General features: G+C 40.3%; 1 protein-coding gene across 3 annotated transcripts in view; it reads right to left on the bottom strand.

Annotated features, from left to right (window-relative positions):
• Nucleotides 1-24,260, bottom strand: part of LOC149229086 (putative LRR receptor-like serine/threonine-protein kinase At1g56140) — a 135,612-nt gene that overhangs the window by 94,097 nt on the left and 17,255 nt on the right. For 2 of the 3 annotated variants that reach the window (XM_089378455.1, XM_089378456.1), the window contains exons 7-11: nt 5,001-5,072; nt 4,800-4,871; nt 4,547-4,618; nt 4,080-4,151; nt 3,868-3,939 (exon numbers count right to left, since the gene is read on the bottom strand). In XM_089378455.1, coding sequence (XP_089234581.1) covers nt 3,868-3,939; nt 4,080-4,151; nt 4,547-4,618; nt 4,800-4,871; nt 5,001-5,072 — 360 coding nt within the window. The remainder of the gene's footprint in view (nt 1-3,867; nt 3,940-4,079; nt 4,152-4,546; nt 4,619-4,799; nt 4,872-5,000; nt 5,073-24,260) is intronic. The other variant, XM_089378457.1, reaches the window with a different exon arrangement.

Genomic DNA, 24,260 nt, shown 5'->3' with positions numbered 1-24,260 from the left:
TAGTGCAACAGTTAGCAGTGGCAATGCTATGGGCAGCACAATGCAGCATGATGAGAGGGTTTGCAGTGCAGATGCAGCTGTGGCAGTGGCATGGCCATGGGCAGCAACACGGATGCAGAGGGAGTTGTCGTACAAATGCAGCACTGGCAGTGGCAGGGCCATGGGTAGCAGTACATGATGCAACAGTGCAAAGGATGTTGGGCATCAAGCCTAGCCTCAGCACAGGGACCAATGTCGGATGATCAAGGTGATGCTCATTGAGAAGTATTACTAAAGCACAGTCCTCGCTAAGAGGGAGTGTTGATTTGGGGAAGCATCGGATGTTCTCTAGCCACGAAAATTGGTGGAGAGGCTAAAGCACATGAGATCTCCAATACCCAGAAATGGTTTGGACAGAATCTAACTAGTTTGGGAGATATTAAAATAATTAATATTTTTAATGAAGTTCGTAAGTCTAAATTTAGGGAAAATAAAATATTAATGTGAATTAATATAAAACTGAGTTAGAATGGTCCAAAAGTCATGGATCAATCCAAATCTAATCTGAGTCATTGATTAGAGATTTAATTTCGATCGTTGAATTGTCAACGAGAAAAGTATAAGAGAAGGCTTGAGGGTCACTTGGAGAATACACCAAGTTGATCAAGAATTCGATTTTTTGGGACAGGGCTTGCTGAGGAAATCGAAGGAGTGACTAGAGTTGCAACTGAGGGGCAGTGAATGCAGTAGCAGAGAGGCAGGGATCGTACAGGGAGCATCAGCGCAGAAGCCAAGAGAGGGTTAACACAGAGCCAGCTAGAGGCCACGCAGAAGCAGCCAGAGGCCACACAGAGGCAGCAGGAGTTGCACAGAGCCTGAGGAAGGCTAGTGTGGGAGACGCAAAGGCTCCAAAGGCTGACACAGAGCCCAAAGAGGCTGACGTTGGGCCAGAGAGGTTGACACAGACCCTAGAGGTTGACACTGGGAGATTTCGTGGGTCTAATTGGAGCTGATATCTGTCTCCGACTGAGAGGTACTACTACCGAGGGCATTCTTTGTTGGGTGAGCCATTTCTGGCACCCAGATTGTATTCTGAAACTGTTTAATAATAAAACCCTCAGATCGTTGCACCGGTTTTCTCGCATTGGTTTTTTCTAGGAACATTAGTCCAAAAATAACGGTGTCACTTGTGTGCTTGTTTTTCCTTCGATTGATGATCTGTATGTGTTGAGACTGTACTTGTATTTATTTTCAGTATTTACATGGTAAATAACTTGTTAATTAACAGAACAAGTAGGAAGAAATAAATCAGAAAGTACATGAAGGATTTCTAACAGATAGACTTAGAAATTCCAACACCTGAGTGTAACTCAAAATGTGCTTTGCATCCTTCCAGTGACTCTCATGAGGTTCTTCAGAGAATCGAGAGATGATGTCTTCAACAAAAGAGATGCCAAGATGTGTATGAATCAATTCAATAGACTTCCAACTAGTTGCAATACAGCGAAGGATTAACATGTGGTGTAGTGCAACTAGCAAAAAGGGTAACACTTGACTAAAATGGAGTAGGTGAAGGCTTACAATCAGCCATGTCAAAGCTTTGAAGTAAATCAAGTGCATACTTCTGCTGGAAAATGGAGATTCCTTCTAAAGTTTGAAGAACCTGCAAACCGAGAAAATAATGCAGAAATCCAAGATCTATAATAACAAACTATCACATCAATGCTTCCTTAAAACTCTAAATCATAGATGAAGAACCCCCTAAGAGGATCAAGTCATCCACATATAGAACTAGAATCAAAAGATACGTTCACTTCCTCTAAGTGTAGACTATAGGATCAAAATGACAATGGTTGAACCCTGAAGCAATCTGAAAGCTATCCATCTTCTCATACCAAGCTCAAGGAGCTTGTTTGAGACCATACAATGAACGTCAAGAGAAAAATCCTGCACAAAACCAAGAGGTTGCTCCATGTCGATTTCCTCATGTAGATCGCCATGCAGAATGGCACTCTTCACATCCATTTGGTAGATTGACAAACCTTGAGAGGTAGCAAGAGTAAACACAAGGCATATAGATCTCATCTTGGCAATAGGGAAAAAGGTCTCAGAATAATCAATCCTTTCAAGCTATGGAAATACCTTGGCCACAAGATGTGCCTTATGCTTGTCAATAGAGCCATTTGTTGCGTATTTGGTTGTGTATTGCATATTTGGTTGTGTAGACCCATTTACAATGAAACAAATTTCATCCCTTAGGAAGAGGAACAAGATCCCATATGTGATTCTTTATCAAGGAAAAATACTCATCTTTCATGGCAGCATCCCATTCAGGTATCCCAAGTTCCAACTGCATCGAAAAACTGTTGTGAATAATCTGAAACGATATGACTCAAAAGGGAGACACCAATGGTTGGTGACTAAGTATGATGAAGGATAGAGGATAGAGGAAGAATAGTTAAAATCAGCTGGGTCATAGCCATATGTGTCAGGCCTCTTTCACCTACGAAAGCTCCTCCTCAAATGTTATTTATGATTAAGTTATTCTTGTTCAATTTGCTTATGTTTTCTTGGAGCTAAAGGATGATTTTCATCTTATTCATCATCTTCTTGTTCTACAAAGGCAAAACTGTCAACATGTTCTACACCATCATTAGCTTGACAACCTGGAGGAGGAGACAACATGAGTTGGAGTGCTCATCAAAATGAACAACCCTCCAAACAAAACATCTTTTGAAATAGGATCAAATAGCCTATATTCCTTCATATCCTCACAGTAACCAACAAATATCATTGGTTGGCTTCTTCTCCATAGCTTTGTGCCTTTAAATTGGAATTAATGCCTAGGTTGGACTACCAAATACTCTAAAAGTAGAGACATCATTAATGTACTATGGATGTCATTTCTATCTTCATCTATGTACAAATATGCATGTTTCCGTATAACTAATTTGGCATTTTACATGTTATTTTTACTATATATATATATATATATACACTCTGCTCTCAAGGTTGTTTGGAAAATGACACTCCCATGGTCCCACTCCGCTTCACACTCTAGCAACGTTGATCTAGATATAGCTGGCTATAACTCTCAATAGAATCGCATATGATTGCATGAAGACAGCATCTAGAATTTGATCTCGAGTTGATCAAAGGAAAGTCAGGAGAAAACAACCCAATACCACAAGCCTAAGCTGTCACCAAAACTTCTTATTCATTCTATTCTGTATATATAATAATAATAATCTATTTTTAAGTTCACGGCCAAGCTAGACACCAAATTGGTGTATGACACCCCCTTGTTTGTGGGATAAGGGATCTACCTTTGCATAGCGATTTGACTGCTAAAGTCTATGGAGTTGTACATACTCTTTCCCCCTCTAGATTTGAACCTATGACTTCTTACGAGGAAAAATATGCTCTTAACCATTAGGCCCACTCATATGCATCTCTCTTATGTGTAATATGCAATGTTGCGAACATCGGCATCAGGATAAAATCGGCAAGGGTCTGGAAAATGAAAAAATCGGAAAAATCGGAAAAATATCAGTAAAAATCGGCAAACATCGGCAAAATCAAGATACCATCAAAATATCGGTAAAATTTGGCAAACATTGGCTAGGCCAAAAAATCGTGATTTCAAGATAAAATCGGGATGTTATCGAGATGTTTGCAACACTGATAATATGTATACTCTGGTTATATTGCTCATTCCTCACCATTTGCATAAGTAGCAGGGTGAGTTCAGTTCTCTCCCAACAAGTATTTGAAATATGTGAGATAAAAGACACCCTTGTTTAGCACAAGCTTTTAAACTTGGAGACATATTTAGTCTATTTAGATTCTGGTTTAATGAATACAAACAAGCTTGTGAGATTAACTTACAACATCTCAAGTTTTCTCAACCCTCCAATGTACTCAGGAATTTTCCCAGAAAGCATGTTGTTTCTTAGGAATCTGTCAAGAATAATCAAAGATGGAATATGAAATAAGTTAACAAGAAACAGATGCAAAACAGCATCATATCAAGCATATACACTTCAAAACAATGTTTCCATGAAATAGCACATGTACGGAAACAACTTGACATGACTCACAATGTTGTAAGATTCTTCAGATTCTGTAGGAATGAAAGAGACGAGCCACCTCGAGGTATATCACATATAATGCTGCTTAAACAACAGCAAGTTAAGAATGAATATAATACAATCCAAAGAACAATGTCGAACACAAGTGCATTGAAATAACGATGATTATCTTGAACAAATACACAATATATATATACATAAGCTACGAGAAAGCACTGGAAGACAGAAAAGTTAAGAATGAATATAATACGATCCAAAGGACAATGTCGAACACAAGTGCACTAAAATAACGATGATTATCTTGAACAAATACACAATATATATACATAAGCTATGAGAAAGCACTGGAAGACAGAAAAGTAATGCTTTTGCTGAATGAGAGAACACATCGCTCTTGAAGTTCTGAGTAAACTGCACACAGAAGTAAATGCTTGCATCAAAATGAAAAAGATAAGATAAAGGATACCCATACGTACAGGCTAGTTAATTTAGTCAAATTTGAAATGCTCGAAGGAATTGGCCCCTCAAAAGAACTTCCTTCAAGTTTCCTGCAATTAAAAAACATTATCTCCCATTTGCATACACTGGAAAAAAAAGAAAAAAAAAACAGAAAACCTTCATGTGTTAAATTTTATATAGATATTTTTCTGACTTCAGGTCATCATCTGAGGACAGTTATATGTGAGAAAACCAAAAAATAATCAGTATTTCACACATAAGTGATCTCACAAGTCCTCTAGTTGGCTCCAGTTTCCAATAAAATCTGGTATCTTTCCAGTAAAGTTGTTGCTAGAAGCCCAACTGCAGAACGAACACAAGTAAATATTTTTACAGAGATGATAGAGATCATGTGTATATTTGATTACAATTGTCTTGATTTTGTAACTTAAATACAACAGAAATGTAAAGGAAAGTGACAAAGCTACTTACAATACTCTCATCTTCTTTAAATTGGCAAATGTTGTTGGTATCTCTCCAGTCAATCGATTACTTCGAATGTAGCTGTCAGTAAAAAGAAACAGTGGTCTTAATGTTTAGCACTGAATTGATTATTGAATTTAACAGAAGACTCCAGAAACCATACGAAGGACTTCATAAAGAGAATAAAGCTAGCAATACTGTGTATAGGGGGGAACATTTCAGATACAATCACTGTGAATTCAGGCTAAAAGGTAAGATAAGACAATTTTATTAATGTCCAACAAGTGACCACAAAGCTAGTCAGGGTTAGGTCAAGCAGTCATGACCCAGATGTGAGATCTTTCCCCTGAGAAAATGTAGCAAGTAAAGGTATTTTGGCTTGTGCCTTAGCTAGTGAAGACTTTAGTTTGTCTTTCTCGAACATGAGTGCAAGCTCATGAGTTATACTTCAGTTAGGATGAGTTATTTCCAATTTACTGGAATAATCATCAATTTGGCATGTGTAGAGTTGGAGCTTCAGTTACGTGTACTCTTCATCAGTTTGACTACAGAACGAGGTTGCAGTTACAAGTTCAGTTAGAGCGAGTTAGCCTTCAGTCTTGATTGAAGGAAGAACAAGTTAGTCTCCATTGTTGATTGGAGAGAGAATGAGTTAAAAACTCCAGTGTTGATTGGAGAAAGGATGAGAAGAACTCTCAGTTAACTCTCAATCAGAACTCGAATTCTAAATTTGAATTGGGTCTCCTTACATGTTCGAATTCAGCCTATAAAGAGGGGGACGAAGGCACAAGGAAATTCATTGTTTTGTGCACAAAGGTTTATGACAAGACAAAGCTCACAAGTTTTTGAGAGAGCCTTGATTGTGGAGAGCGCAAGAATTGTGTCCTAAGAAATAGGAGGCACAAGTGAGCTAGGATTTAGGAGTTGGTTATGCGCAAAGAAGAGGAGTTGGGTCCTAAGAAATAGGGCTGCCAAGTGCGCAAGAAAATAGGGATTTTCCCTATAAAATAGGCGTTGATCTATGCTAGAGAATAGGGGCTGATGTGCACTACGAAATAGAGACCTAGTGCACAAGGATTGAGGAGCCTCTAGTGTGCATAGATCAAGCAGAAGTGGGCAGGTTTTGCAGAGCAAGTCAAGGAGGCAGCAGAGGAACAATTGTGTGCTAGAGGGCTGAGATTAAGCAAGATCTAGGCCAGCCAAGATCAATTGTATTAGCTAATATTTGTGTGAGAAGCAAAACGCTTTCTCAAAAGTGACAGATTGCTTCGTAATAGATCCTATTGCTCAAGAACAATCAATATAATTCCACATCAAGGAAGCAGGTCTTCCCTATTGGGCTTCCCAAGAAAACAAGTATGACAATTTCTATAAAGTGTTTTTATGTCTCCGGTGTTTTTATTGTTGGAAATGTAACTAGGTTTGGTCTTCATAATTATCATTGTACTTGTATCAATATTTATTTCATGAAAGAAGAAAAAGAAATTATTATTATTATTATTATTATTATTATTTTATTTTCTAGTCAAAGCATGTTCTTCATGCTTATAGGGTTTATTGAGTCAAAAAAAAAATTATCTTGCGTCAAAGAAATGTAATTGAGTCATAGTCCCAATTGGAATTCTTAAAAGAAAAAGAAAATTATTTTTATTTGAGTCAAAAGAGTCAATTTGTCCTCCACAAGACCAAGTCAGCCCTCCTTGGACAAGTCAGCCCAAAAAGGCAGCTATTCGACCTCCTGGACATATATAAATAGAAGGAAGTTAGACCTCATTTGAGTACTCACCCACCACTTCGATTTTTGTGCCAAGAAAAGAAGAATTTCAGTGAAAAAGTCGGAGATAGAAAAAGAAGTCTAAGGAGAAAGATTATTGTTTTCTACCCTAGTTTATGTTCACATGTGTGAGTTTTTGAGGCAGCTTCTGTGGTATCGCAGGCCCGAAATTTCAGGAGATGACCAAATTTCTGAAGTTTGACCTACGTTGACTTTTGTTGACTGTGTTTTGTTGAAGATAGATTGAAGGAGAGCTGACTTGGATTTTTGTGGCAGTCTTGGTCTTGGACCTTGGTCTTGGGTCTTGGATATCTCATTTTGATCTGATTCGAGGATTTTTCTTGCATTTTCCCCCTTGTGGGGTTTTTCCCTAGCTTGGAACCTAATTTCTTGTGTTCTTTGTCTCTTTGTGATCTTCATATTTTGTAATTTTTTGGTAATTTCTTGATGAAGGAAATATAAGTTGAATAAGAAGCCAACAAACACTCACAAGTAATTATCAAGTTAGGAGAAATCAACCCTGATCTACATGCACTATGATTTCTCAACATTTATTCCACTGCTTATGAATTGTTAAGAAACTTTGTATCTTGGTGAAAGTAAACTAGTTTTCAATTATTCATCTAAGTAGTAGCAAAGCTTCATGGAAATTTAACACGGTATTAGAGCAGAGATCAGTACAAAGTCTAGCACCAAATTGACCAGTTAGTGGATAGCACAGATCAAGCAAAGGACTTGCACTAGAGTTTGAAGAGCGGAGCAGATTTTTGGATAGCAATATGGCATTCCAAGGACAAAGGTCAGATCAAAGTTTAGAGGGAGCCTCCAATTTCTGTTCATGGAAAGAGCGGATCTCAGTTGTGTTGGAAGATAATGGAGTGCTCGAGTTTGTGAAGCAAACAATAGCTCCACCTCAAGATGCCCAATAGTTGGCCCAACATAACAAGAATGACACCAAGGCGAGGAGGATCATGTTAGAGGGGGTCAAAGACCATATTATTCCTCCTATCCATGAGAAGATAGCATATGAGATGTTTAAAGCCATCTTAGACTTGTATCAAGGTTCTAGTGATGCCAAGAAGCTTTCTCTCAAGAAAAAGCTAATAAGTATCCAGATGAGCAAAGAGGAGCTCATCATCAAATATCCTTCAAAGTTCACTCAGGTTCGGGATGAGCTAGGTGGAGTGGGCATGATTGTAGCAGAAAATGACCTTGTGAGTCTCATGCTTCTAGGACTTCATAAGTCTTGGGAGAATTTTCAAGATGCAATAAGTGGCAGAGAAAATTTACCAAGATGGGCGAGGTTATGGAGTGAATGTGTCCAAGAAGAAATCTAGAGAGGGACGAGAGCTAGGAGATCAACCAAGACAGAGGACAAGGAGAACCTTGCCTTGGCAGGCAAAGGCAGCAAAGCCAAGGGCAAGAAGGGACACGGAGAGGGTGAGTCAAGTCAAAAGGGCGGGAAGAAGAAGGATCTGAGCAAGATCAATTGCTTCCATTGCCATGAGTACAAGCACTATGCTACTAGGTGTCCTAATCGGAAGAAGGATTCCAGTAAGGATCATGTAATTGCATTACCTGAGGTAGATGTGTTTTCCTCTCAATTCGAGAAAGATTTCTCATTGATAGTTTGCATGGAAAGCTCAATAGAGAGAAGTGTATGGTATATTGATTCAAGAGCATCCTTCTACATGATCGGGAACAAGGAGTATTTCACCCACCTAAAGGAGAAGGACATGCAGTTTTAGATTGAGTTAGGAGATGATGGCAAGTCTGCAATTAGGGGAGTTGGTATTGTCAATTTTGAGAGGAACTAAAGTGGCTCTCTCCATCTCAAAGATGTCCTCTATGTTCCAAGACTAAGGAAGAACCTTGTTTCAGTGGTTACTGTTGAAGATAGTAGAGAGAGAAGGTCCTTCACTTGTGCTTTAGTCAAGAGAGACTACAAATAGTCTTCCTTTAGCATGCATGAGTTCCTAGGAAATAGGATGAGTCATGGAGTAGTTAAGTCATGCACATGAGTTGGAGGATCAGTGTTGATTATCTCCAAGTTCGAGTTTATTTTTTGGAAAAGGACGAGTTAGTGAGTTTCAGTTTCTACTTAAGGCAGGACGAGTTAGAAGAGTCAGTTTGACTCAATTAATAAATCAATCACAGTTCCGAGTTCTAAAATTAACTTGCAAGATTTAGCATGATTGGAAATCTTATAAGGAGGACGAAGGCACCTTTGTAATTCATTCTTGTATGCACATGTTGTGTGTGTGTGAGCTTGTTGTGGGAAGAGTATATCTAGGAGCATCCTATACATAGATTTGAGGCAGATAATTTCCTTGCAGAAGTGCAGTAGGATTTAGGAGGAATTCCTAAATAATAGGGGTTGTCCAGTGCTAGGAAATAGGAGCTAGACAACGCAAGGAAATAGGGAGAAGAGGTTGAGCTCTTACAAGGAGGTTTCTAGCTTAGTTCAAGCAGCGAGATAAGTGTATTCTCTCATTGAAATAGTTTTCTTGTAAAGAGATCATATTGCTCTATTTTCTGTCAATAAAATTCTACAACTAGCATAGGATTTTCCCAGTTGGGTTCCCTAGAAAAATTTATTGTCTCTTGTGTAATTGTGCCTTTATTTTTGTGTTTAATTCCATTGCTTCTATTGTTGAGGATTTTTGTATCTTGGTGATATGTCAACTAGTTCAGTTTTCAGAAATCATCTAAGTAGTTGCAGAATTTCAAGGAAATTCAACATGGTATCAGAGCGCAAATCCGTATAAAGACTAGCACCAAGTTGATTAATAGATCCAAGGCAACTAATCATATGTGAGACATTCCTAAAGTGGACATCTAGTATCAGGAGAAAAAGGTTGCAGCCTTGAGAGGAGTATTCTTTGATTTATTTGTACTAGGACAGCGGGAGATGAGGTCGAGTTTACTCTGTGATTAGGGTGTATTTTTTGTGCAGGTTAGACGAGTGTTTGGGTTGGTATTTTGTGCATAAGACTGTGGTTTATTCCTATGACTAGGGCCAAGCTATTTTTAGTGCATCAGGGAGGGTCGAGTCCTTTAAACTATGTGTTGGTTGAGTGTTGGTTTAAGGGTTGAATTTCCTCATTGTGATGCGCAGACCTGAAGGGTCTAGGATTGGGGTAAACACAGAGTTGTTTGGTCTATAGTGGCCACTGGTAAGGGTCGTCCTAAGGTGACCGCAGAGATTACTAACAGGGTCAAGGAGGAGCAAACATATAGTTGCACAGATGTTGTCTCTAGTTGATGATTGCAAGGACATGAGGAGGGTTGTTCTACGTGTTTTGGACAGCAAAGAGTGGTCCTAAGTTACAGTCGAAAAGTGTGGGGATTCACTGTTGTGTGGGATGTTAGTAGTGCCCTAAGTACATAGCGGGTAGACTTGTTAGTATTAGTGGGAAGCCTAATTGTGGTGCCCTAGTACTGTCAACAATGAGAAGGCTTGTGACAGTTAAGAGGGCAGTTTTTGTTCATTTTCGACTGCTCTATGTTGTTACAATCACTTTAGCCCAATTATTTTCTTCATTTAACAATCTCTTGCAAAATAATTTAAACTTCCAATGATCAAGAGCAATTGTAGATAGAACAATAAATACAATGTACAGTAGAAGACAATCAAGAGCAATAAGAGACACAGGATTTGGTCAAAGAATAGGGGAAAACCCTTTCAAATTCTTCTTCATATTAGATTGTCATAAAATGTTCAACAAAGAGATTACAATGATCCAGTTCACCAATCAAGAGTCAAAGGTCAACAACTTTGACTTTCCAACAACCAATATTCAAAAATCGAAGAGATGAGCCCAAAAGTCAAATTTGGCCAAATTCAACAGCAGTCAAAGATGCCCTAACCAATCATAAATCAGCAGTCAAATGGCCTCCAAGAGAACTCAGTCAAAGGTCAAAAGACTTTGCCTTCCAAGCTGGTCAAACTGAAGTCAAAACAACTCCAAACAACTCAGTCAAACTTGGACAACGGAGAGAGAAAGTTGGCTATCAAATATGTGGTCAAACTCTGCAATCAACTACAATCAAAGTGCCCAAAAAACCTCAGTCCTTGTGCCAAAGAACTTGGCCTCCAAAATCAGTCCAAACTGCCAAGTAAAATCAAGTCAAACTATGCCCAAACTCAAAAATTCAATGTTGGTCAAAGTCAAATTTCAACCCTCTGAAATTTTCTCTCTCCTTTTCGCACATGTCGATGAAGACTTGAAATTTTCAGATAGAACAAACCTCGAAGAGAAGAAGAATAATGTGTAAGATGTGTGTCCAAATGAGGTGCCATTGAGTTGTATTTATAGGCGTTGGAAGAGACCCAATTTGTCTTTAAAGTCGAATTGAACTTTTGTGCATATTTGGGTTTTCACATTAAAAATTAATTTTTCTTTAACCAAATTAAATTCTTCCAAGGGCTAGGAGGGGACTTTCTTGATGAGGAAGGTTGTCCAAAGGAGGGAATTTGTCCCTGAGCTGCCAAATTAATACTCTCTCTCTGCGAGGGAGAAATTTTTTACTGCATCATGAATCTCATCTCAATTGTCTCATCATCATCAAGTCAAATGTTGTCTCTGTTCATCTTTGCTCATCTTTGCTCATCTTTGTTGAACACTCTCAGATCTAAAAGAAAAGAATTTGACATCATAGGGGAGCTCAAGCTACCACCCTCTATCCAAGGACAATAGGCAGGATACGGCTTACCATGGAAAGTAAGGATCACAACTATCATATTGTCAGGAAAATAGGTAGGAGACAACTTACCGTGAGGTAAGGATCACAGCTATTCTATTGTCTTTTGATCTTCCCAACTTTATCCTCAAGAGTCAATGGTATAAAATCTATATTCCCTCACTTGGGAAGGATACTACTTACCTTAGATGGTAAGGATCGTATCTATCCCAAGTGACCTCTCAACCAATTAGCTAGATGGGGAGGAACAATCCCAACAAGCCCAGCTTGTGGGTAGGATGCCAACTAGGGTATACTATGTCAAATCCAAAGGATGACACTAGGCAAGATGCTACTTACCATGTGGTAAGGATGTCAACTATCCTATTGCTAGACAATAGGTAGGATACTACTTACTATGAGGTAAAGATCACAACTATCCTATTGTCCAGAGTTCCCTCAACCCCAGGGGCCCTTACTATTCCATTCCTCATCCTGGCAGCTCAACAGGGTGGGAGAGCATGCTCAGTGTTCTCAATCAATCAGGACCTTTGCCCAAGAGGGTCACTTCCATCAGTCAAAGCTACTCTCTGAAGACCAAGAACTTCCCTTTCAGCGAAGCCTTGGTGAGTATATCTGCTATCTACTCATCAGTCAAAATATGATGGAGTCTTGTGGCTCCTCTCTACACCATGTCTCGAATATAGTGATATCTGATCTCAATATGCTTGGACTTGTCATGACATACGGGATTCTCTGCCAGTCGAATCCCATTCTTGTTGTTGCAATATATGACGATCGTATACATGACTTGCTCAAACAGCTCTCCAAAGAAATTCCTCAACCAAATTGCCTCACAGCTAGCCATGCTAACAGCAATGTACTCTACCTCAAATGTGCTCAAAGCTACAAACTTTTGTTTCCTACTCATCCAAGATATCATCGCAGACCCCAAGCTAAAGTAGCACCTTGATGTGCTCTTCTTGTCAATAACATTTCCAGTCCAGTCAACGTCGATGTATCCATGCAGTCTCACATCTCTGGTAGTGTATCTCAGACCAAGATTAATCGTCCCATGCAAATATCTCAATACATGCTTGGCAATGACCCAGTGTGCATGAAGGGGCCCAATCATGAATTGACTCAAAGTGTTGGCTGCAAAACATGTGAATAGACGAGTGTTCATGAGGAACATCAATGCCCCAATCCACTGTCGATACTAAGAGGGGTTTGCCAAGTCACGTCCAGCAGCATCTCCACATAACTTCTTGAAGTTCATCTCCATTGGTGTGGCCAGGGACTTGCATTCTACCATTCCAAATCTTTCCAACATCTTTACAACATATTTTCCTTGAGAAAGGAAAATCTCTTCGAGTCTTTGCCACACCTCTAATCCCAGGAAGTAATGCATCAAGCCAAGATCTTTCATTTCAAACTCAAAGACCAATGCCCTCTTACACTCGAGCATCAGGGGCTCACTACCTGTCAAGAATAGATCATCAACATATAAAACCAAAATCAAAGGCATACCTTGGACCACTTTGAAGTAGAGGTTCTAGTCAACACTGCTTCTCATGAATCCAAGCTTGACCAAGTAACTATCAATGTGGGCATACTAAGCTCTAGGGGCTTGCTTCAGACCATATAAGGCTTTCTTCAGCCTGCAAATGTGAGTTTTCTTATCCTTGAATTCAAATCCCTAAGGTTGTTTAACATATACTTCTTGTTGTATGCCATGAAGAAATGTTTTCTTTACATCCATCTGGTGAAGAATCCATCCTTGACTAGCAGAAAGGGAAACAATCGATCTAATGATAGTGTAGCAGGAAACGGAAGCAAATATATCATCATAGTCTTCTCCCTCTTTCTGGGAGAACCCTTGAGCCACAAACCTTGCTTTATACTTCTCAATGCTTTCATCAGCTTCATGCTTTATTTTATTTTGAAGTCACAACAGATTTCCCTTTAGGTCTTGGAACAACATCCCATACATCATTCTTCATAATTGATTCATACTCTTCAGCCATGGCAGCCTCCCAAAACTGCTCTTTCACTGCTTCTTCAAAAGTGGGAGGTTCGGCCTGGATGATGGAGCTCATAGCTACAACGTATCCCTGGTATCAGCACGGCTTCTTGCTTTCTCTAAATGTTCCTTTGGAAGGAACATGTTTCTCAGCATCTTGTAATGTATCACAAAACCAAAGTGGTCTCTTCCTAGCAAGGGGATCACATGGAGGATGGTCCAAGGGGTCCATAGGCTCCATGGGATCATCATCAGCATCTTTCTCCAGCTTGGGCATAGAATAACCTTCTAGTAGATCCATATCATCATTTTTCTTCTCAGGTGGAGGTAAAGGAAGGTCCCTTTTTTTCCAAGGGCAGCATCATCGAATGTTACATCCCTGTTAAACTCGATCTTCCTTTGACCAAATATATATTCTAAATGCTTTAGAATTTTCACAATATCCAACAAATGCACCTTTCTTTTTGGTGGCTTCCAAGTTGTTCCTCTTATCCTTTGGCACATGAAAGTATAAAGGACAACCAAATATCCAGAGATATCCAATGTTGGGCTTCACACCTCTGAACACTTCTTCAGGGGTCTTGTTATCTAATGCTTGATGAGGAACCCTATTTTGAACATAGACCATTGTATTTGTAGCTTCTCCCCAGTGGAACTTCGACAACTTTTGATCATGTAGCATAGCTTGGGTAGCTTCCACGATGGAACTGTTCTTCCTTTCAACCACACCATTATGCTCGGGATTATAAGGTATAATAGTTTCCTTCTTGATTCCAGCTTTCTTGCAAAAATCAACGAAGTCATTTGACGTATATTCTCCACCATTGTCGAACCTAACGACTTTGATCTTCTTCCCTATTTGATTTTCTATCAATGCCTTGAAGTCCTTGAATATAGAAAGCTTCATCCCTATGCTTCAAGTAGTATATCCATGTCTTCCATCAGTCTTGTTCTTGCTGGAGGGGAATGGTCCCCTTGCCTTCTTTCCATTGGCACATCCTGGACATACTCCATCATGACTAGCTTGAACATCAGGCATCCCAGAGACTAACTTCTTCAATTTTGGCAGGGCATCATAATGTAGACGTGTCAACTGTCGGTGCCATAGCTCACTTTGATGATTGATGTCATGGACCATTGCCAGCAAAGGTCTTCCATTGACTCTATAGAGTCCTTCAATTCTAGATCCCAAGGTAAAAGCATCCCTCATGCGAGATTCCATAGGCCAAGTGAGGAATTTTCCTCTTATGAAGGCTACTCTCATCCCTTTGTCTTCCAAGGCAGATATGGATACCAAGTTCTTCTTTAGTCCTAGAACATACATCACATCATGAAGAAGAACGGATTCACCAGAGTCCAAATGAAATTTGACAAAACCAAAACCCTTCACAGGATGAGTAGTATTGTCTCCAAGGATGATTTTCAAATTTGTCTCCCTCTCAACTAGGTTTGAGAGGACTTCCTGGTATCCAAAGAAATGTCTAGAAGCCCCACTATCTACCAACCAACTATCATACGAATCCAGAGGGGAAGAACTAGAAAGAGCATAAATAAGAATATATTCAAATTGAATAGCAGTTGCATTATTTTCATACCTGGAGTTCCTTGACCTCTTTTGAGGACAATGGTTGTCATGTCCCTTCTCAAACACATTTGTAACATGGTGTTTCCACACAATTTTGCACAATTTTGGCTAAGGGAAAGAACCCAGCATTTTCGACTTAGGGACTTAGGAGGAAATTCGACTTAATTTGGTTATTAATGGAAGGTGGGGGACACCCACGTGGGAATTCGAACTAAGCCATTCGAATGGCTTGGAGGGAATTCGAAGTGCTGGACGGAAGGGCCCACTTGAGGCAAGGAAGGCCCACAAAGATAGAAGTAGGAGAGAGCTCTCATTTGGATTCATTCTTACACCTTGCAATCAAAATTACTTGACTTTTCGCTCTGCTGTTAAGCTAAGTCAACCAGTTGTTTAGCCACGAACCTCTCAAGTAGGAGATTCAACCTCTACGTCGGGGGACCATCCATGCCCGCCCTAGAGAGGCAGTTCCATAAGTATTTCAGGAGTTTTGGGAGTGTGTTACGGCACTAACATTCAGCCACAACAAAGAGTGCGTATTTCCAGCTAGTTAGAGAATATGCAGGGGGAGTTTGGAGATATCAGTGACCAAGCATTTGCCGGGAGAGTTAGAGGATTGGGACAGCAACAAAGGGCCAGCCTTTCTTGTGAGTTTTGGAGCCAACAGAGCCAACGTCCCAGCAATTTGATTTACAGTTACCCGGGGCCTATGCAGAGAGCCATCAATAGGCTCACGTGGGAGTTGGAGGGAGGAATTGTATAGTTAGAGCTGGTCGGGATAAGTAGGAGATCACTTGGAGGGCCATTTGAGGAGGATTGCTAGAGTTGGGAGAGCAGAGATTGATGGGATCAGTCACAGCAACAGAATTCGAAATTGGAAGAGGGCCAAGCTGTGAAAGGTCAATTTTTGAAGGTTGGAACCAAGGGAAACTTTCTGGGTTTTCTGGGTTTTGGTCAAGGATCACACTGCTAATTTTATAGAATTTTTTGGGTAGATCTAAGGGGTCAAAAAGGGATCCCAACTCAGCCAGCAGCTAGAGGAGCTAAGGGGAATTTGGGCCAAAATTTTGAGGTCAACATTTGGCCAATTCCTTCGTGAGTTTTTATGGGTTTAGGCCAAGGAGCAAGGAGCTGAAATCTCATAATTTTCTGAGCACGGGAAGCAGTGATTCCATCCTTTCAAAGTCAGCAAGAAAAGTAGTTTTCTAGGGCAGCACAGTGCAATTTGGTGCAACAGTTGTAGCAGCCTTCAGTTCAACATTTTCTCACTTCGGTTCTGTCATGCTTGTCCATCGAGACAAGCCCAGGTGCACCATTCTATTTTACTATTGTATTTTCTCCTGAAGAAGTAATAAAATGGCTCAGCAGTTCTCTATTTCCAGTGTTTCCATGGGTGCTTAATGTATATTTCGTTTTTCTAATTGCTATATTGTTTGCATGCTTTGTATATCACCTACATTATTGTTTAGGAACATTACAGTGGTATCAGAGCTATAATCTTGGCTTAGCCTGTGGGAAATATTAGAATCAGACAAACCCATGGCTCAAGGCAAATCCAGTATGCAGAAATTCTGGGGTAGAATTCATTGGGATGATGAGAGGTTGGCCCAGTTGAGGAGGGTGACAGACCAAACCCATCCTCACTCTTACAACAGAGACATGAGAGGTGTGCAGGCCATGGGGGTGTAGCCATCTACATCATGTGGGGATAGTCGACCAGATCAGGGCACCGGATCTCCTGAAAGAGAGCAGGCAGGACAGAGATAGTTAGAGGGTGAAACCAAGGGGCGCTTTTGCTGGTGGAGACCTAGCTTCAGATATTAGGAGCCTAAGGAGGAGGTTGAGCATGATGTTGAGATCCCAAAGGATAGTGAGGAGCACATCGATATACCTGATGTGGCACAGGAGTCATCTTTATTAGAGACCTCTTTGATAACCCCAATTGATACCTTGGTGGAAAGGATAGAACCTACACACATAGAGCCATCTATTGAGGGGGTGCCACCCACGGACGAGATGCCAACAGTTGCTGAGGTATCTGAAGTCGTGACCGAGTTTACGGGTGATAGATGCCCATGACAATTCCATCAGTTTCAAGCCGACCTTCTAGCATTAAAAGGGAAGGCCAAGTTAGTGCGAGAGGCGATTCTGCAACAAAATGAGGAGCTGGAGGGCATGAGAACAATTTGTGCCAAGTCCACGGCCAAATTGACGCACGTTGGGAAGCAGTTGGATTCCCTACTAGTGCAGCTAGAGTGCACGTTGGAGCATGAGAGCAGCCCTCTTAGCTCTATGATCCTTGTAACTAACAACTTAATTCATGTCCCTCGAGTGAAATTTTAGAAGCCTATTTCTCAAGAGTATCTTCCTAGAGATGTTCACACTCTCGTATAATGCAACCAAAACATTCTACATCACCTTGTCAGTGTTTTTCTCTGCGAAGTGAGTGATCAAGTGATCGTTCACTAAATCAAGAATTGTTTTTTTTCCTTGGCCTCGTTTTTATTATTGTTGACCAACATTTTCAGCAATATCTCTTCTCAACATGCTCCCAAAGCTCAACTGCTTCAAATAGTATCTGCAACCTGTACTTCCAAGGTGTGAAATTGGAAGCACCTTCCAACCTATCACAATCTCTAGGATAGAGAGAAGTCATTGCTACTCATTTGAAGCACACCTCAAAGCAAAAACAGCGACAAATTAAGTAGATCACCATTGTAGGGTTCAAGCACTTCTTCCCAAGCACACCAGGATTTCACACACAACAACTTATACTAGGAGAGGCACATCTCTTAGTTATCCGACAACTAAAATATCCAACTCATTCACAAAGAGGCAATTTCAATGAAATCATCTAAAGACACTGTGTGAAAATTTTGATAAACGTTCGTTAATGCAAATTCAAAAATTTCATTTCAACCTTGAGGTTTCCCAAACCAATTTCCTCTGAACTTTCAGCCTTAGCATTGAATCTGAAATATAAATTACAGCAATATGTATTTCATTTTCATCCAACCAGATACATAAGGCAAAACAAGAAAATAAATATCAAACAACTATACTTCAAGGGAACTATGTTTCTAGAGCTGAAGGCTCAATCCTCACATACAAATTTGAAAATGATTTATAAACAGCGGATTTATTGCGCCGAGAGGCGCTCTACAGCCCAGTATGGGGGTAGATCTCACATAAAAACGTAAACATGTAAACATAAACGTAAATGTAAACAGCCCGGTATGGGGTAGATCTCACATAAAAACATAAACATGTAAATATAAATGTAAACAGCCCGGTATGGGGTAGATCTCACATAAAAACATAAACATGTAAATATAAATGTAAACAGCCCGGTATGGAGTAGATCTCACATAAAAACATAAACATGTAAATGTAAACGTAATGTTTTAACATTTAACATTTTTAATGGCCCAATTTAAAAAATCAATTTAATTATTAGTATGTATAAACACAGTATAAATTTAAAATATAAAAAAGGTTTACGAACACTTAAAAAAGATGTATGATAAATAAATAAAAATATAAATAAACTAGAGGTATGGTAAATCAATAAAACTTTTTTTTATATTTACTCTAGAGCTATGGTAAATAAATAAAAATATAAATAAACTAAAAGTACGGTAAATAAATAAAACCTCCTTTTATATGTATTCCATAAACCTCTTTCTATTTACAAAAACTCAAAAAATATGTTTTATTTAGGTGAAGCCTATGAGCCAAATAACATGGAACAAATAATTATTAATGCCATGGGCCAAATACCATATTTATAAAAGAGGTATGGTAAATAAATAAATATAAAAGAGGTATGATAAATAAATTAAAATATATCAAATAGGATTAGAAATCAACATCTAATTATATACCAAGCCTATGGGCCAAATACCATGGCAAATAAAAGAAATATGATAAATAAATGTAAATATAAATAAACCAGAGGTATGGTAAATAAATAAAACCTCTTTTTATATTTACTCCATAAACCTCTTTATACTTACTAACACTCAAAAAATAGGTTTTATTTAGGTGAAGCCTATGGGCCAAATTATTATTAATACCATACAAAAAAACATTATTAACCCTAATATTAATATTAAAATATTATTATTATTAAATATAATATTCATATTAATATATTATAATATTAATATTATTAAATTTAATAACTTTTGATTAATACAATATTAAATTTCTTATATTATGATATATATTAATATATCATGATATATATTAACTCTAGATATATATGGAAGGGAAGAACAAAGACATATAGTGATAGAGGTGGAGAGATAGGGGGAGTGACAAGGGAGAGATGGAGATAAACTTAAGGATAGGGGAGAGGAGGAATGAAGAGAGAGAGAGAGAGGGAGATGAGCGAGAGATGTAGAGAAGGGTAAGAGAGGGATAGGGAGACACAAAGATGGAGGGGGAGAGAGAGAGAGAGAAGGATAGAGGGAGAGAGATAGTGAGAGGATTGGAGGGTGGAGAGAGAGAGAGAGAAGGATAGAGAGAGAGAGATAGTGAGAGTATTGGAGGGCGGAGAGAGAGAGAGAGAGATGGGGTAAGAGAGAAGAAGGTAGGAGATAAAGGGGGAGAGAGAGAGAGAGAGGAATTGCAAGAGAGGAGCAGGGAGGGAAGAAGAAATACATAGAGAGTTGGAAGTGGAGAGAGAGGGAGTGACAAGGGAGAGATGGAGAGAGAGAGATTATGTTTAAGGGTGAGACAAAGAAACAAAGAAAGAGAGATAGAGAGAAGGGGAAGGGGGGGGAGAGGAGAGAGGGAGGGATAGTAACATAGTTGGAGAGAGAGAGAGAGAGAGAGAAAGGGGATTGGAAGAAAAAGAGTGAGAGAGAAAGAGGGAGAGAGAGGAAGAATGAGAGGCAACACTTGAGAGAGAGGAGGAGAGTGATGGGGGAAGATAGAGGATTGGAGGGCAAAGAGAGAGAGTGATGGGGGAAGAGAGAGGGAGGGAAGAAGAAATACATAGAGTGAGAAGTGGAGAGAGAGAGGGAGTGACAAGGGAGAGATGGAGAGAGAGAATGTACGTTTGGGGGTGAGATAAGAGACAAAGAAGGAGAGATGGAGAGAACAGGGGAGAGAAGGAGAGAGGAGAGAGGGAAGGATATAGTAACAGAGTTGGAGGGTGAAGAGAGAGAGAGAGAATGTGAGAGAGTGGAGAGAGGGATGGAAAGAGAGATGGAGTTGGAGGGGGAGAGAGGGAGGTAAGAATAAAGAAATAGAGAGAGAAAGGTGGAGAGAGAGAGGGGGTGATAAGAAAGACGAAGAGAGATAGAGAGAGGATAACAAAAGGGAAGAGAGATAGAAGTGGGAGAGAGGGAGAGGAGGAGGGAGGAATAGATAGATAGATTGGAGAAAGAGAGTGTATGTTTTGGAGGTGGTATAGAGAGACAAAGGGAGATAGAGATATAGATGGCAAGTGAAAAGAGGGAAGAAGAAAGAGATGGAGAGAGAGAGGGAGGAACAGAGAGATTGATAGATATGGAGTGAGAGAGCATGTGTGTTTGGGGGGTTGAGATAGAGAGACAAAGATGGAGAGATGGAGGGAGATATATATATATATATAGATGGATGGGGGAGAGAAGAATATTTATTGCACTAGATGCATTAATTTCAGTTTAGATGGTGATTTCTAATCCTATTTCATTGCTTACACTAGATGCATTGATTTTAGTGTAGATGTTGTTTTCTAATGATATTTGATTGCTTGCACTAGATGCATTGATTTCAATGTAGATGATTTCTAATCCTATTTGATTGCTTTCACTAAATGCATTAATTTCAGTGTAGATGGTGATTTCTAATCCTATTTGATTACTTGCACTAGATGCATTGATTTCAATGTAGATGTTGATTTCTAATAATATTTGATTACTTGCATTAGATGCATTGATTTCAGTGTAGATGATTTCTAATCCTATTTGATTGCTTGCACTAAATGCATTGATTTCAATGTAGATGGTGATTTCTAATCCTATTTGATTGCTTGCACTAGATGCATTGATTTCAGTGTAGATGTTGGTTTATAATCTAAGTAACCTGACACATGGATTCGGGATTCGTTGGATACGGGGATTCGAGTGTCAGATTCGGACACGGTGACCCCCTGGAACAAGACACGTTCGGATATGTTATAGATTATTTTATTAAATATATATATATATATTAAAAATTAGATATTTCTTACACAAATTCTCATTAATGATACAAATTCATTGATTTCAAACATAGATCTTCATCTAGATGTAAGTTTTATTGTTTAAAAAGTAAGTTAATAACATTATAGCATGCATAGTACATACAAAATTCAAATACATGTCACATAAATGGTAAATCAATGAATCATAATGTAATATTCCTAATTAGCCATGGCTAATTGGAATATTCGATTTTTCAAAATTTTGCCTTCTAAAGTTATTTGTAAATTCAAATACATGTCACATAAATGGTAAATCAATGAATCATAATGTAATATTCCTAATTAGCCATGGCTAATTGGAATATTCGATTTTTCAAAATTTTGCCTTCTAAAGTTATTTGTAAATAAAAAGTGAGGAAGGGGGACATAGCTCACTTCCAGAATAAAAAGTCACTTCCTAGTAGCACAACGTTGTGATTTAAAGGGGAGCCAAGGGGGCCAAAGGGGGACACAGAAATGGAGCCCACGCAGACACATGAAGGGACTACGCAGGAGGAAAGACACACGTGACAAGAGGGGAATCACGTAGGAGGAGGTGAGCCTTGGGATGGAGAGAGGCAAAGGCTATAAATGGGAGAGGAGCCCCCATCATTTTGATCATTCAGTTATGAGCATTTGTGATAGTCAATTCGGCTTAGAGCACGCTGGCTATTTAGCTAGTCTGCAGCACTGTGTAGTGCATTGAGTGTCTTCGTTCGGAGATCTCACCCTTAAGCCCCGGGGGACTTCGAGTGCCTGCTCGGGCAAGGTATTCCCATTGGCATTTCAGTAGTAGTTTCATCAGCCTTTTTGCAGCAATAGTGGCAGCGTTTTGGAGAACTACGCAGCACTGAGAGGACGCAGTTCTTTCTGGCATGAGTCTGGGTTGAGGATTTGCAGGGGGTTTTGTGCTGAGAGGTAGAGCAGGGGATCATCCCTTGCATATTGGGGAGTTTTGGCAGGGGTTTCAAGCAGGTTTCTGGAGTATCTCATTCAATGGCAATGCAGAGCAGTGAGGAACTGCGCAGAACCCCAAGGGGGTGATTTTCGGGGGTCGACCATTCCACGAGAGCTTTTTGGGTTTTTCTGGGTTTCTCGAGTAGAGTCTGATTCCAGAGTTTCAGCTTTTTCTGAGGAGGGGGGCAGCCCCAAATCCTTGTTTGATTTCTAGCAGCAGCAGCAGCACAGCAATTTCCCAGCAGCTTGGACGCAGATCAGAGAAGGGCCATTCCTTTGCTATTCTAAGTGTATTTCTTCACTTGCCTTGTGCAAGTAGAGGTGCCATCTTCCTGATCACCTCCTGGCTTAGCATTCTCTCTGCATTTCTTGTGTATCTGCTTATGGTTTATTTGATATATATCGTATCACTGTTATTTGTATCCTTTGAGAATTCTCGGCTATTATACCACTTGTGTGTTTTTATTATACTCTTAGACAGAGTCTGGAAAGGGTCAGGTAGCCTCCGGATCTCGTCCTCTTTTTAGAGGTGACATATCTGGTAAATGCCCTCCCAGTCCATCTCTGGTTGGAGTTTGCTTGTGTTTGGGGTATATTCCTGATAAGGGATACTACACTGGTATCAGAGCATAGATCTGGCTCAGCCTGTGGAGCTAGCAATCTATGACACCGGGGGAAAAACCCTATATCTGTTACAGAGGTCGGAGATACAGAGACTCTGGGCGTAGGTTGGAGAACACTTACGGAGAGGGAGACTGTGTTCCGGTAGTAGACACAGAACAGGAGGAGCCTGTAGTAGACGCAGAACAGAGGGAGCCTGTGGTGGACGCAGAGCAGGAGGCTCTGATGGCAGATGATGACGGGAAGAGATTTGCGGATATGCTCCTCAAATCAGTGCAGGATCTGTCGAGGTAGATTGAGGTGATGGGGTAGAGATTCACGGTAGTAGAGGCCAGACAGTGTGAGAGCCCACGGGTTTTCTAGGTTGGTGAGGGATCGGGCGCATCCCACCATTTGCCAGAGCAGCGTGATACTGCGCAGCAGGTGGCCTCACATGCCCCTACACGCTCTACCATGCCCACTTTCTTAGGAGCAGACACAGGGGCCGTAGCCCAGCAGGAGGCAGAGCCCGGACATATGGGCGATTATTTTGCAGAGTACCAAGCCTATGGGCAGGAGTTCAGGGATGCCCTCTCATTCAGAGATTTTGTTCAACTCCAGCGGAATAGCAAACCCTGCGACCATCACCGAGGGTACCGACATTACCATGATGGTGACACCCACCGTGCAGCGAGTAGATTCCACTTGCCTACATTTGATGGTTCATCAAACAGCTCGGCAAAGTCTTGGGTGGAGAAGCTAGACATTTATTTCCAGCTTAACCAGATTTTGGAGACAGAGGCCATCAAGGTGGCAACATTGCATTTGGATGGTGAGGCCCAGGATTGGTGGTTTCATGAGATGGTTACACTCGGGCATTCTACAGTGACGACATATGCTGAGTTTAATAGGAGATTGATGGAGTGATTTGACCGGAGGGATCCAGAGCAGCATTTTGTTGAGCTGACGAGGCTCAAACAGACAGGGAGCCCAAAGACCTACATTGCAGATTTCTTGAGGGTCTCCGTGACGGTGCCAGACCTATCCACAACGCTAAGGGTCTATATGTATGTTTAAGGGTTAGCAAAGCCACTTCGGGGTCTAGTCCGATCCACTAGACCAGCCACACTCCAGGACGCTATCAGCAGGACCCAGGACTTACAGGATGTCTTACCCAGGACCCGGACACCTTACCCCAGAGACAGACTTTCCAGTCTAAGGGGAAGGACATGAGGATTCCACCTCCAAAGGGGAATCCAGGACGAGTACAACTTGATGATGATGCCAGGAGGGAGCTGAAGAAGAAGCGATTGTGCTTCACATGTCAGGAGCAGTGGGCACCGGGACATAGATGTGCTGCTGGCAAAGCACATTTTATTGAGGTCTTCTCCGAGAGCAGTGGAGAAGAGGATGACGAGGATGATGGGGAGGTCGGA

This window comes from Pinus tabuliformis, chromosome J (assembly GCF_031772625.1).
Source record: "Pinus tabuliformis cultivar Carrire ecotype Pingquan chromosome J, CPIR1, whole genome shotgun sequence".
NCBI lineage: Eukaryota > Viridiplantae > Streptophyta > Pinopsida > Pinales > Pinaceae > Pinus > Pinus tabuliformis.
The sequence above is the reverse complement of the archived record's forward strand: the minus strand, read 5'-3'. Positions and strand labels throughout refer to the sequence as shown.